Genomic DNA, 14,920 nt, shown 5'->3' on the forward strand with positions numbered 1-14,920 from the left:
GGAAACTGGAAAGCAGTTATACCAAAGCCAGGTTTTTAACATATACTCAACATAAGGCTTAACTTGGACCATGTATTGTGTAAATTATCTTCATTCTTTCTGTCATCTGCACTCCTCATCAAATTTAAACCTGTATTAGCTTCAAAAGTTTTCCTCAGCCAGCCTTTAGTTAGGTATATACTAAATTCATATTTAAATAATGAAAGAGAACATTTGCAATTAGGATTTTTTTTCATTCAAATGTGTGGTAGAAGAAGTAAGACTGAGTAAAAACCAGAAGATTTGGTGGGGGGAAATTGAGCATGCCAATTCTGCAAAACTCTTACTGAAAATGGTGACAGAAATTACTGTGTAATGTAGTAATAACTTCAACACACAGAGAAAACTTTCCATCAAATCATAGAATTATGAAATAGTTTGTTTGGAAGGGACCCTTTAAAGGTCATCCAGTCCAAACTCCCGGCAATGAGGCTGGATCTGGATATTTGGTATTCCTTGGTTACACCTATGTGTAAAAGGATTGTTCATAGTGCATGCTAAAACAAAGAAAACATACTGAGCCATTATTTTACTTTTTGACTGAATGTTCAATCTCTACAGAATGATTTGATTGGTCAAAGTTTATTTGATTATCTCCATCCTAAAGACATTGCCAAAGTGAAGGAGCAGCTCTCTTCTTCTGACACCGCGCCACGAGAAAGACTTATAGATGCAAAAAGTGAGTGTTACCACCTTTGGGAAAAATGTCATCTAGAGTCACTGCTGCTGGGGCTTTGCCTCATGTCACAAGTGGGGATGCTCTCTGGATTGTCTCATGCCAAGGAAGTTGTAGCTTAAAGACAGTGAGAAACAGAAAAAGAAAAAAAAAAGTGTGAAACAGGTTCCTGAAAGCTGTTGGGTTTGGCATGCACTGTGGCACAGAGGCATTACTGGAGCTGGCTTCACTTGTGAGGTGTCCTCTCTCTTTCAGGCATCAAAGCTTTACGTTTTTCCATTAGAACGTATGAAGCATTTGTTCTAATCCATCATTCTAAATGGTCAGAATACACTCATTATCTTGGTAGTCCTTAGCTGTCAGCCAAGCTAGAGGATTAATTTTATTTATCTGCTTATTTATTGCTTACTGCCATCAATGACCCAGCCTTTCTCTCAGAAGGTTTTTAACTTTGCAATCATTTCTTGCCATGTCTCTTAGCTCTGTTCTACTCTGGTATTTTAAAGTAGTTCTGAATGTCTGCTGCTTTTGGGGTGAGTGGGTGTTTAATTTCCTCTCATAAGAGGAGTCTGCACTGCTTAAGTGGAAGGTGGTATCTTACAACTGTAGATTTCCAGGTCATTAAGTCTCATGCTTGTCAGGAGCAGAAATCTCCTGGATCTCAGCTCACAGAAGCCACCAGCTCAACTTCAGAAACTGAAGTTGAGAGAGATCATTTGAGGGCAGGGAGACTGGAGGCTTCAGCAGAATCAGCTGAAGTATTTTCTGGCTCCTGGTTTCATCAGTTGTCAAGCATAAATATCCAGTGCTGCCTCCTGGTTTTTTGTTGTTTTTTTTTTTTTTTTTTTTTTTGTATGGCTCTGACAAAGTTAGGGCAAAAATAAATACTATGAATTACAGTCTTCCCATCTGCTATGATAGACGGATTGGTAGAATTTCAAGAACTCATACTGGTGAAGAGTATGAGGATGTATGCACGTATTTATTTTTATCTTGGCATGAGTAACTCAGCACAGCTTGTACTCACACCACGGTGCAGCAGTTTGCAGGGCATGTGGTGCAGGGCAGCCTGACCTCCTGGAGATCACCTCACTCCAGTGGAATTGTAAGGGAGGCACACTTTCCACTAAAATACTAGAATTGCTGGAATTCCTCCTTATGTTAAAAGTCCACAAGGCCTGAGAAGTTTTTGTTCGTGTTGACAGCTGCTTGATTTTACATACCCCCATGCAGACATGGTTGGAGGGGATGGCAGGCTGTGGAAAAGTTGCTGTGTGATTTAAATCCTCCACCAGCCTTTGGAGCACTGGCCTTGCTGATACCTGTGCTCCTGATGCATGGCATGGAAACATTCCATGTCTTCCCAGAGCCGTGGTGGGACCAGCACTCTGCTGGTGGCTCAGAGTGATGTGTTTTGGTTGGTTTTCCCACAGAAAAGAATCCTCTGTGAGAATATGATAAGGGTCAGAATTTATTCTTAGGGCATGTCCATGTACAATTATTTCTGCAAGGAAGGAGAGACTTCTGAGACATAACTGGAAGACTTGGGGATATGCAGTTCCTGCTACCTTTTTTCTTCCATCTCTCCCTGGAGTGTAATTGAGGCTCTTCTGCTCTCTATGCACACGTGTTTTCTGGGAGGGTGTTGTGATAGAGAGGTGCCAGTCTGAAGGGTCAGGAGCCTCCTGAGTGACTGTTTATGGACTTCTGCTCTGGTTGTGGAAAAGTAATGTCTCTATTTTTAATCAGACAGAGCAATTGCAGTGTTCATCACAGGACTTGTGTGGATTTGTCCAATCTCTTGCTGATCTTTGCACTCAGAACCCCATGTTCTCGAGCTCGCCTCAGTGTTCTAACAGCAGAAAGCAGAGTCAGAAGTTGCAGTGTTGGTACTGATGCCTTAAGCAGCTGGAACAGAGGCTAGACAGAGTTAAGGGGAATAAAAAGGATATTTACTGAAGAGCCTTCAAAGGCCACACCCTGGCAGTACCAGAGCCACAGTCGTGGCTCTTCCCGGATGGCTCCAAGATGGAAGCAAAAGAGGGCTTGGTCACAAGATCTCACTTTTATAATAAGTTTTGGTCCTTTAGCATATTGGAGCTAATTGTCCAATTACAGCCCCAGCCCATGAAGTCCCATCCTTCATGTTTTTTGTCTCTTCAGTCCCCATTGTTTATGCTCTTGGGCCTGAGATCCAGGTTGGCTGTCCTTGGGTCCCTGGCTGGAGAAGAAATTGTTTTGTCTCCCTACTCTGTGAAGAGAGCTCACCATCCCCTAATATGAAACCCAGACTCACATCTTCCTACCCCCTTATATGAAAACCCACATCTTCCTATCCCCCTGTGTGAAACCCAGACCCACACACCAAAGCAGCACAAAATCGAAAAAAAGGAAAAACAAAGCGCTGAACCCCAAGGTATCAGTATGGTCAGCTGGGTCCTGCACTGTCATGCACATCAAGACCTCAGAAGCAGGAGATGCAAGGCCCAGTGAGGTTGAAGCAGTGTGGGTGGGGTCTCTGGGGGTGGTTCCCTCTGTACTGACCCTCCCTCCCTCGCTGTTTGCCAGCCGGACTCCCGGTCAAGACGGACATCACGCCCGGGCCCTCGCGGCTCTGCTCCGGAGCACGGCGCTCCTTCTTCTGCAGGATGAAGTGCAACAGGCCCTCCGTCAAGGTAGAAGACAAGGATTTCCCTTCAACCTGCTCAAAAAAGAAAGGTAACCATCGTGCCTTTATTGCCAAGGCTGTCAGGATTTTTTTTAATGCTGCTCATTCGCAGTGGTTGAATTTTTTACATTTATTGATGTTTCTTATTAATATTCTGAGCTATGTCTAGGTCTGTTAGTTCTTCAAACTCCCTCTCGTCCCCCTCCAGTGTCTCTTACACACCTGTATTAGCATTTAAAGCAAAATACTCCACTCTGCTTTCTTGAAATTTTTTTCAGGCAGTTTGTGCCAGCAGCTCTGAGGGGTCATTGCATCATCTTCAGACATTGGTCAGATCACGTTCAGTCTTGACCACCTGGCCAATGTCTCCAGTAAAGGGGAGCTGTTCCTTGGTCTCTGCCCAGTGATGTGTGGATGGATATCCACCTCAAAAAATGAGTGTAATTCTAAGTTCATCTGTGGGTTTGGTACATTCTGAGTACTGGAAACATGGCATTTCTACACCTGGAATATTTGCTTGTAGCATTAGCAGTGTTGGTAATATTTTCTCCTCTGCAGGCTATTATTCTAGGCATGTTGGAATATATATTTATCCCAAATGTGAAGATTTCTTCTTTGACTACTGTGAATGATACATTTGGTGTTAGTTCAAGTGAAAAGACAAACAGCAAGAGAGCAGAATAATTTTGGTGCATTCTTTGGCTGTGGCAGCTGCCCCAACTCCCTGTGAGGTTCAGGCTGAACTTCAGCCTTGGATCCTGCTTTTGTGCTCGCTGCTGAGGAAGCCAGTTTGTGTAGTTGGCGTAAACCTTTTACTCCACCTGCCTATGAAAGTCATCTTCCTTGGAGTTTTCAGGCCTGCTCAGTGCTGAGGAATTCTTTTGGGTACTGACTCTTACTGGCCATTGCAAATCTTCATCCCCCCTGTGTACAGCTGTCCCCTGTGCACCCCGGATAGAGTATGTTCTGCCAAACATGGAGGAGCCTCAGGTTAAGATGAAAGAGGCATCTTATTTATCAATCTACAAATTTCTTCATACATTCCTTTGGGTTATTTGCCTCTGTTACTGAAATAATAAAATGTGATGCAATTTCTGCTCAAAATTACCGAAAGCAACCTTGGTCTGAGCTATGTGATGTTTCAGCATAAACAGTAGTTTTGCCAAGATAAATTGTTCATTGGATTATCTCAGATTAGCTGCATTACAGCAGGAGTGCTGAAAAATCCCTTAGAATCACAGAGTCATTAAGGCTGGAAAAGGTTTCCAAGATCATTGAGTCCCAGCCTTTGACCGAACATCCCCCTGTCAGCCAGACTGTGGCACTGGGTGCTGTCACTTCTTGAACACCTTCAGGGATGGGGACTCCACCCTCCCTGGGCAGCCCTTTCCAATGCTCAGCAATCCTTTCTGTGAAGCAATTCCTGCTGATGTCCAACCTGAACATCCCCTGATGCAGCTTGAGGCCGTGTCCTCTCATCTGTCACTGCTTGCCTGGGAGGAGGCCAATCCCCACCTGGCTCCACCATCCTGTCAGGCAGCTTAGAGAGTGGCAAGGTCTCCCCTGAGCCTCCTTTTCTCCAGGCTGAACACCCCCAGCCCCTCCTTAGTGAAGAGTATCCTAAACTTCCTTAATAAGACAAGAGGTGCATTATTAGCAGAACTGAGTTGAAGTTCTCCAAAGGTGTACCCACGACCTAACTGCTTTCTTGGGTTTTGTTGGTTTGTTTTTGTTTTGTTTTTTTTTGTTTGTTTGTTTGTTTTCTTTTCACAGCAGACCGCAAAAGCTTTTGCACTATTCATAGCACAGGCTACTTAAAAAGCTGGCCTCCAACAAAGATGGGCCTGGATGAAGACAACGAGCCAGATAACGAGGGCTGTAATTTGAGCTGCCTCGTGGCCATCGGGAGGCTCCATCCCCACGTGGTCCCGCAGCCGGCGAACGGCGAGATCCGGGTGAAGCCCACGGAATACGTGTCCCGGCACGCCATCGACGGCAAGTTCGTCTTTGTAGATCAGAGGTGAGAATTCCCCCCGCAGCTTCCACCCTAGGACACTGTCCAGCACTGCCTCACCAACAGCTTGCCTTGCAGCAGTGCAAATGCCCCTGGGAAAAGAAATTGCTGCCCTTTTTAGCTTTTTCTACTGGGTTGGCTTTTGAGATGGAGCTCAAAGCTGTTACTACACATTAATGCAGTGTGACTGAATAAATATTTAAAAAATCCCCCAAACTTCCACAAACGTGGCAGAATAACGCCAGGATCTTTTCTGCCAGTTCATCAGGGGGTTTATGTATGTGTGTCATCTTCAGAAGAAAATGTTTTGAAATTGGACCCCAATTGCTCCCTCTGTTACTTGAAACCTCTTGCAAACACCAGGCAGTTAAGAGACTGCAGAGGCTGGGTTAGGCTTTGCTAGCATGTACACTTACATAACTGTTTACTAGGACACATTCTGCTGGATTAATGCTTCTCTCTGTGACCCTTTGTGTTTGTAAGAAGGAAAGCTTTTCATAAGGGTTATCTCTTGGAAACGGTTTGAGAACTTATGCCCATGTGGTATCTGCTTTCAAATGTCAATTTATTATCTAGAAGGCTAATTCTTTCCTTTTCCAAAAGAAAGGGCTTGAATTTTCTTTAGTAGCAGGCACATATGACCTGAATCTTCCTTGGAAATTACTGAATCATCAAGGGAGAAGTAGGAGGTTGAAGGATGTTAATGGAGAGGTTATGCTGGGTTGGTTGGAGAGAGGTTGTTTGGTTCCCTTCCTTGTCAAGAGGGATTGAGACTGCCCAGATGAGGCTGTTCCAGTTCCCTGTGGCTTTGGCTCAGCTGCTGGAGATACAGAAAAGCCCAAGCTCCAAACTCTGACAGAATCTGCCTGCTGGAATTGCTTTCAGGGGAGACTCAGCTGATCCTTAGTGCCCTTTGAGAGGAAGTAGAGGATAGTCATGGGAGGAAGTGAAGTGCAGAAAATATGGGGTTTTTTAATGTTACTTATCTGTTTTGGAGTGGTTGGGTTTGTGGGTTTTGGTTAGGTTGGGTGTTTTTGGTTTTAATTTGATAGAAAGCTTTTGAAAATCCCAACTCCTGAGTGCTCAGAGCTGGTGCTCACTCTGGGAGCTGTGGGAGCATTTGTAGCTTTCTGTTGCTCAGAAAATGCCATTCTGTCTTCTTTATAGACAAATTTTATTTTCAAAAGATCAGACTTACTCCCCTGATGTGTAGTTTGAAGGCATTTCTATAATAATGAGACTCAGAAAATGTTGACCCATTGGATTTAAACACATATGCTTTTATTGAATTGCTTTCCAGCTGTTGTTTACAGTCCTTGGGATGTCTATGCTACTTCAAAGGACTCTTTGAAAGGGAATTTATTTAGAAGAAAGCCTCATCTGTAGGCCTGAAGCTGACATCCAATGATCCTTGCTTTTCCTAGAGAATATTTAGGCGCCTGTAAAAGTTGAAAACCATTTATTTCCAAGTCATGTTGATTTGTTCATATAGACTTGCACTGTTCATTTGTCATTTGCCCAAGGAACTCAGGAAAGAAACCTTCCTAAACTCCCTGTGACCCTTTCTGTCTTCATGGATTTCATGGTCCCTGGAGAAGCACAGCTATGGATTAGGTACCAATTAGCTGGGCTGCCACAGCCAGGGAGCTGCTTAACAATGTTCTCTGTTGGAATGGCAGCTACACTGAGCAGAGTTTTAAAGAGAATCATCTCTGCTCTTACTTATTCAGGACTTTTAATTGGTTTGCATGCTGAATTTGAGAGGAAAATTAAGTTTATCTATGCAGATGTCATCAGTTACAGCTTCAGGATTCAGAGCTGCCTTGTTAAGTGGGAGAAGCGAGCTGAGGAAAAAAATAAATACAGGATGAAATTCCAGAAGTACACAAACAATTTCCTTCCTTACATAACAGAACATGGTCAGATATTGAATGCACCCAGTCTGTTGATGTCTGTAATTTGGTGCTGATTCTCCTTTCCACAGCACCTGTTCATCCTGCTGTGAAAAGAAAAGGGTTGACAAACTACCTGTAGCTGCTCATGCTGGTTGTTCCCCACCTATGCTGGGTATCCCACCACAGCAGTGCTGCTAAAAGCCTTGGTTACTAAAGTTCTTGGAAAAATACTGGAATAAGCTTGACTGGGTTCCCAGCTCTTCCATTTTAAAGATAGGCTTGGTTTTGCTGCTTTGTGGTGCTTTTAGGGATTGCTTTGATGAGTTTTCTTGGAGTGTTTAGTGTCCTGGCATAAGGCTCACCCTGCAAAAGTCAGTTTGAATTCTTGTTTCCTTCTCCAAGGCTGAGGGTGTCGATCTCCCTGTCAAGGAGGACTTGAGGTGTCCTCAACTGGTGCTGAATTCTCTTTTGTTTGGGAACGTACAAAAATGCCCCGCATTGAAATACTACGGACTTTGTGCTTCAGCCTTTTTCCTTCTGTTCTTATTCATAGTTATTAATATGTACTAATGTCTGCATTTTATAATGTTTAATTTGGGTTTTTTTGAGATTAAAGAAGAGGTGTTGATCTACCTGGGTTTGTTCCTTATTGCCCTCCATGTTTAATTTGAATTGGAGTGGTTTGAAATTGTGACACGTATTTCTGATTCTTCAAGGAGCCGTCACTTCTCCCACAGTAATTTTCTTCTAAGAAACACAGAATTTTCTTATAAGAAAATTATTCTAAAAATTCTAAGTTGATTTTGGTGTGGTGTTGGTTCTGTCCCACTCTGGAGTTCTCCAATCCTTCCATGTCTGTTGTGCAGTGGCACTTTGTGCAGAAAGCTTCGTGTTACCTTGTGGCTGCTACAAGGCAGCTTTTTCAGGCTTAAATTCCCAAAATTACAGCAAATCTTCAAAGCTATTTAGAAAGTCTTACTTCCCCTCTGGTGGTGGTAGGTCAAATGTAATACCTCAGAGCTCGGGGTGTTAGGTACTTTTTTAATTACCTGAGAATTAAAAATAGTATTCTTAAGGAATTTTTCTACCTTCTAAGCTGAAAATTCCTTTCTGCATAACTTGAGCCTTACCCAGCCTCAGTGTGAGCTTTAGCAATCTTTGGCTAATACTTCAACTTGAAAAGATGTATTTTTTTCCTTTATTTTCTTCCTCTCCCTCCCTTCCCCAGGGCAACAGCTATCCTGGCATACTTACCCCAGGAACTTCTAGGTACTTCGTGTTATGAATATTTTCATCAAGATGATATAGCACATCTTGCAGAATGTCACAGACAAGGTACAGTTCTTAATAAATCAGGATAGAAATTTTGTTCAAAATATTGGGAACAGTTGTGTATTTAGGAAACCAAACAGACTTGAAAAGATTTGGGTATTGCTGTTTGCAAATGCTGTAGTCAAGAGCATTGTGCTGTATGTGCCAAACACTGCAATTATCTTAGACTTGCATGGATTTGTAGGGAATATTTGAGGTTCAGGATGGGTCAGGGGGATGAGGGAGAAATAGCATTTTTCCTGAGGGATGTGGGGAGGAATTAACTGGGTTTTCCCTGATAAGGGCTCTGTTTATGTTGTGGTGCCTGCTTGACACACAAATGACTTGCTTTCTGCCTGTCTTCAGTTTTGCAGACAAGAGAAAAAATTACAACTAATTGCTACAAGTTTAAAATAAAAGATGGCTCTTTTATTACGTTGCGGAGTCGCTGGTTCAGTTTCATGAACCCTTGGACCAAAGAAGTAGAATACATTGTCTCCACAAACACAGTCGTTTCGTAAGTGCTTTTCCCTCAGCAGGTGCCTGGGAATGCCCATTGCTTTGCCCTTTTCTCATGTGAGATTTGACCTAAATACGTGCACACCTTCTGTATGACAACAGGTGTTTTCTCCAGACAACACCCCAAGGAGAAGGGGTTTAGTTTAAAAATTGCAGTAATTTAATTTCTGGTTGTTAAAGCTCGCAGAAAATGAAATATTTTCTTTCTTTGGGAAAAGCTGGGATTTGGTCTTTGTAGGAGCTTAAGGAACATGTGTTTCTTTGCCTTGGCAGGTATTTCCCTCCCCTTTTCCTTTCTCCTGAGGAGGCTTCTCAGCAGAATAGTTGCTGTTGAGGAGTTCTGTGCTGAGAAGTTGTTGGGGTCCTGCACTGCACACTTTGAGGTGGAACAGGGTGGTTGATTTCTGTTGTTTATCCAGCCCTGGTGTCAGTCACAGGGGTGACACTGCTGAAACTCTGGCAGCATAACTTGGGTCCTAATCACTGGTAGGGTTTTCTACCTGTAGGGTTTTCTATCCCTGATTTTTCTCATCCTTGCACTCCACAGCACCACGGTCCTGGACAGCGGGGACGCGGCCTTTCCCCAGCTGGCAGCGTCCCCACACAGCATGGACAGCGTGCTCCAGGCTGGAGAAGGTAACTCCTGTGCTCAGGAATCACTGGCTCTCCTGCCTTGGGAGCAGCTCATCCTGCCTGCACACATTTGCTGCCCTTCTGCACTGAGATTTGTTAATATCCTAAGCAAAATGAGGTTTAGCTTTGGGTCTGAGCCACACCTGCTGAGGGTTGCTGTTGTTAAATATGCATTTCCAGAAGCATTATCCATTCTGGATAAGCAATGCTGAGGCCTTTCCTGCCCTCTCGGTGTGGGCTTTACTCTGCTTGGAGTATATCAGGCTCTTTCCAAGTGCTCCTCCCAAGTGGAGTGCTTTGGGAGTGCAAGTGGAGTGTTCTTTCCAACCTCCCAAGTGCTGTGCAAGTGTGAAATCAGATTACAGTAACAGCTCCCAACTGGTCAGACCTCACTTTTCCCTTCACTTTTAGATTCCTGCAGTTACCTGCAGGGGCTTTGTTTGCAGTCATCAGGTACCTTGGGTTTATCTCATATTAAATGGAATATGCACTGGCAAGTTCTTCACACAAAGCAGAGAACAAACATGTTTGGAGAAGAGCCTGTTTGGGCACAGAGTAGGGCAGGTCTGATAAGGCCACGCTGTACCAGCTCTGGACAAGAGGTAGCACCAGATGCTCAATTCTGAAAAAGAACAGCCAGATTCTAAGAGCTGGGGTCTGTCCTGTCCCTGCTGGGACAGAGGGACATCTGAGACCCAGCACAGCTCAGTGCAAGCCACAGTTTTCATCCATTTGAAGTCACTCACCAGTTGGTGGAACTGTCAATAAATCCAGTTCAGAAGATCCTGCAGCCACTCAAAGCCTAAACACAGTTGCCTTGTGTAGAAAGTTTGCAAGCTTTTCTCTGACCTTAAAATTTCTGCTCATTTCAGGTGGCCCCAAAAGGACCCATCCCACTGTGCCTGGAATTCCAGGTGGAACAAGAGCTGGGGCAGGTAAAATAGGGAGGATGATTGCTGAAGAAATCATGGAGATTCACAGGTGAGAGAAAATGGTGTGAAGTTGTTTTATTACTGTTCTTTAAGAGGAGTTAGACTTCCTTAATTTCCTCTGAAAGAACAATTAATTCAAGCTGAATAAGGAATGATCTGTACCTCTGAGACAGCTACAGATTCCTGTTCAGCATCCCTGAGGCAGTCAGCCCCCACAGGGAAAGCATGAAGTTACAGCCTTCCAGCTTCCTGCTGCAAAAGACTCTACTGGCATTTCTTTGCAGTGGTGATGATGATGGCCTGTTTACCAGAAACAGGAGTTTAAAAGAGCAGCTACCCAGGAAAAAATCCATTCCAGACTGTTCTTTTCCCAGTGACTTGAGGCTGTGAGTGGCACAACCTCCAAATGCCAAAGCTATTGACTGTGTGCCAAAACAGCAATGTTTGTTTTCGTGCAGTCCATTTGCTCAGATGCTTTTGGAGTTGTTAGATGTGCATGATGAGCTTTGCAGTTCCCCTGCAGCTCCTGGAGCAAGGACACAATGCTGGGGCCTTCCCATGGCAGTCAGGATGTGGGGCTGGGTTAAGCACAGGGTCACTAAGGGACTGTGGGGATCCACAGCTGCTTCTTGTGTTCTCACCTGTGTGAGCAGCTGCTTTCCATGGGTACCACTTCATTTCTCTTGGCTAAAAATCCCTGTTCCTCACTGATTTCCTCTTGGGAACTGTGTTCCCTTCCCTGTAAAAGGGGTCTCACCCAGCAGATGTTTTGTGGTAGCAATTTAAGCAGACTGAGCTGCAGTCCAGGAACACATTCAGTCTGTTTCCCATAGTTTTGTTCCTGCTGCAGGCAGGAGACTCCCTCTGTCCTCACTTCAGGCAGCAGCAGACCTATCCCTAAAGCTTCATTCCTCTCTGTAGGAATAGGAAAAAAGGGAAAGAGGAAAAGAAGAAAAACATGGTTGAATCATTACTTTGAAGCTTAACCATCTCTTTTAGTAGCTGTAAAACATTTAATTAGCCCAAGTGAGTGTAGTAGTGCAGTTACCACCCATGTTTGCATTTCAGTCCGGACCCTGGGTTAGTTCCAGTCCTTTTTCAGCAGCTGTTACTATTTTCCAAAGCTGCCTTCTGTTCAGCTTTCCCAGGGGAACTCTGCCAAGGAGAAGAATCCCATTTCCATTGCTTTTCTCTGTAACTACCCCTCCTCCCTTTAGTCTGGAGATTCATTTGTCCTGTAGTCAATACATTATTCATTATTAACTATGTTTGATCAAGCTATGGAAAATGGAAGTGAACAATGTGGCTTTGAGCAGTTACAAACAATCCAGTGTCCAGTGGACTTCTGTAGCAGGAGCTCACTGGAGGAGTCTGGGTTACTGTGACTGAAGCAGCTGGAACTCTTAGCTGGTGGAAATTGAAGTAAAATACTCAAAAATGAGGCTTTCCTTGGCAGCCCTTAGGGACCCCTTAGGACCTTTTCCTTCTGACTCTGTGAAGGCTGTCCAGGAAAAAAACAGGGAGGAGGTAAATCTTGCAGATCAAGCAGGCTGGATTTACACAGGACTGTTGGTCTGGCTGCAAATAACAGCATTGCTGCTCCTGCTGGTGTGAGGAGCACTGAAAAAGGGAGATTACAAAAATGAAGCTTCATGCTTTTATCACCTTATGGGACTTGATACTGAAGTCAGCATTTAAAACTCCAAGCCTCTGAGCTATTTGTAAATGCATGCCCTGTTTTATGCGTGTTTTAGGATAAGAGGATCATCACCTTCCAGCTGTGGCTCAAGTCCCCTGAACATCACCAGCACCCCCCCGCCCGACACATCCTCGCCTGGAGGGAAGAAGGTAAGAAGGAGCTTCCCCACAGTCAGGGCAGGGGACGTGGGACTGTGCTCAGGGAACAGCTCCTGGCTGCTGGGCTGGGAAAGGGGCTGAGCCAAAGCACTGAGGTGGTCACAGCCGCTGTACAGCGCTGCCTGAAGGGCAGCCAGCAGCACGTCCCAAACTCCAGCAGTGGTTGACACTCACCTGCCCTTTAGGTTGGATGTTTTCAGCAGAGCTGCAACAACAGCTCTCCTCTTGTCTCCACCCTCCAAAAACTCTCTGACACCCCGTGCTGGTGAACGCTGGCAGTGCTGGCACTGAGCACTGGCTGTGCCCGAGTGCATCCCACCAGTGTTCCTGAGCACAAACCAGCACAACTGCGTGCTTGCCTGGGCACTCGGAGGTTATTTTCAAGTCAAGGCTGTCCACCTGCCTTGCTCTGAGATTGCTTGCTTGGGTAGCACTCAGGTGCCATTACCAGCACTGAGCCACCTGAACTCTTGTCCTGGCTGCTTCCAGCAATCTCTAAATGCTTATGGAAGCTTTATCCAAAGCAAGAACACTTACCCAGATCCTTATGCACTGCTTCAGACTTACTTAACCTTTTTTTCTCAGAAATGATGACTTGCTTGTAAGAATTGCTTGTACTGGAACAGACAGTAAATATTTCTGTGTATTCCCAGCTCTCTTTGTTCTTGAAATAAAACTCCAGGTTGGAACAGAGTTACAATTCTGGTAATAGTAATTCTTTCTTCTTCTGCCCTACAGTATTCAACATGTCCACAGAACAGGCATGGTATAAAGGAAAATGCAGGTGGAGGATTGGGTGTTTTCAGCACCCCCTTGCTATTTCTCCTTATTTAGAAGATTGTTATAAACCACAGGGTTATTTTGAGAAGTCCATCTACCCTGTATTAAAAATTCCAGTATAGGACAGTTTAAGACTTAATGTACCATTTCATGCTGCTTTAGAGCTTCTGTTTTGTCTTTCAAGATCTTGAATGGTGGCACTCCAGACATTTCTTCAGCTGGGCTGCTGTCTGGGCAAATCCAGGATAATTCTGGGTACCCTTATTCCGACAACTCCTCTATCCTGGGTAAGTGAAGTCACACATGAACACCCTCAGTACCAGCTGAACACACATGCACACCACAACAAGATGGTTGGTTTTAGCAGTAATTGGCTTTCACCATCTGCAGGCTCCAGCTGAGGCACAAAGCACTCTGTGTGCCCCAAGAGGCACCTGGCAGCCTATTTTATAAACTTAATACTGGAATTTCCTTAGGTAGTGCTCTTTTCCTGAGTTGGTGTGAGCAGCTCAGCTGCTCCCCAGATGCTGCTAGGGTGTTGTGTGTGCACTCTGGCACTCAGGTCGTCCCTGTGGAGTGGTGGCCCTTGCTGAGGAGTGGCCCAGTGTCCCTCCTCTGCCACCCAGCTACCAGGGCTGTCCCTGGCCCCGGATGAGCCATTGCAGGGGTGGCAGCGAGGGGAGCAGCCCCCTGAGGTGCTGGCCGTGCTGTGTTCCCTGCAGGGGAGAACTCCCACATCGGCATGGACATGATCGACACGGAGCAGGGCTCCAGCAGCCCCAGCAACGACGAGGCGGCCATGGCGGTCATCATGAGCCTGCTGGAGGCCGACGCGGGGCTCGGCGGCCCCGTGGACTTCAGCGACCTGCCCTGGCCCCTGTGAGTGACCCGGCACCAGCGTCCAAGTGCATTTACTGCTGGAGCTCTGCGGTCTGTGAAGCGCGTGGGACTGAGAGGCTTTTATGTGGGAACTTCATAAAAGCTGTGTCAGAATGCAACTCATCCTACCATGTGTAACTTCAGACAAAGTGGAATAACCTGCTACAGTGTTCTGTGTTGATTTGGTTAGCTGTGTATAGCTTGCAATACTTGTATATTTTGGATTCTGTTGTTTGAAATTTTTTTTTTAAATCACTGTGCAACTCACTGGCATCAGTGGTAGCTTTTATATGCAAATGACCATTTCAGATGTATGGTGTGTTTTTACACTGCAAAACGGTCCCCATGTGGATATTTCTTATACTAATTGTACCATAAAGCTGTTTATTCTTTCTTGTAAGAATCCTTTACTATAAATATTGTTAAAGTGTAATGTATTAGACAGTTAAATATTTTTAAAATAAATGTTTCCCTTGTTCTAAGATGGAGCATTTACTTTGATAAATAAATTTGATAAAACCCTGCTGAAGGTGCATGCTAGAAGCACTTGGTATTTATCATTTCTTTAGCCATGGGGGGAAAAGGGAGGAAAGCCAGTGCCTTAACTACACTTACACCACTTTGTTATGACAATATTCCCAGAAAAGTTACTGTTACTTCTAGATCCAGGTTTAGCCTGACTAAAGCACAACAGGTAGGTGTGTTGAAATAGGCTGA

The 14,920-nt window shown here is 44.7% G+C and overlaps 1 protein-coding gene across 13 annotated transcripts in view; it reads left to right on the forward strand.

Annotated features, from left to right (window-relative positions):
* The window catches only part of BMAL1 (basic helix-loop-helix ARNT like 1), a 48,910-nt gene extending 34,164 nt beyond the window's left edge, over positions 1–14,746 (forward strand). For 10 of the 13 annotated variants that reach the window (XM_068194674.1, XM_068194683.1, XM_068194672.1 and 7 more), the window contains 10 exons: positions 601–718; positions 3,284–3,433; positions 5,157–5,403; positions 8,521–8,627; positions 8,970–9,120; positions 9,670–9,758; positions 10,628–10,736; positions 12,442–12,535; positions 13,509–13,611; positions 14,047–14,746. In XM_068194674.1, coding sequence (XP_068050775.1) covers positions 601–718; positions 3,284–3,433; positions 5,157–5,403; positions 8,521–8,627; positions 8,970–9,120; positions 9,670–9,758; positions 10,628–10,736; positions 12,442–12,535; positions 13,509–13,611; positions 14,047–14,207 — 1,329 coding nt within the window. In that variant the 3' untranslated portion in view covers positions 14,208–14,746. The remainder of the gene's footprint in view (positions 1–600; positions 719–3,283; positions 3,434–5,156; positions 5,404–8,520; positions 8,628–8,969; positions 9,121–9,669; positions 9,759–10,627; positions 10,737–12,441; positions 12,536–13,508; positions 13,612–14,046) is intronic. The other 3 variants (XM_068194682.1, XM_068194681.1, XM_068194686.1) reach the window with 1 other exon arrangement.
* Positions 14,747–14,920: the final 174 nt, after the last annotated feature.

This window comes from Anomalospiza imberbis, chromosome 6 (assembly GCF_031753505.1).
Source record: "Anomalospiza imberbis isolate Cuckoo-Finch-1a 21T00152 chromosome 6, ASM3175350v1, whole genome shotgun sequence".
Taxonomy (NCBI): domain Eukaryota; kingdom Metazoa; phylum Chordata; class Aves; order Passeriformes; family Viduidae; genus Anomalospiza; species Anomalospiza imberbis.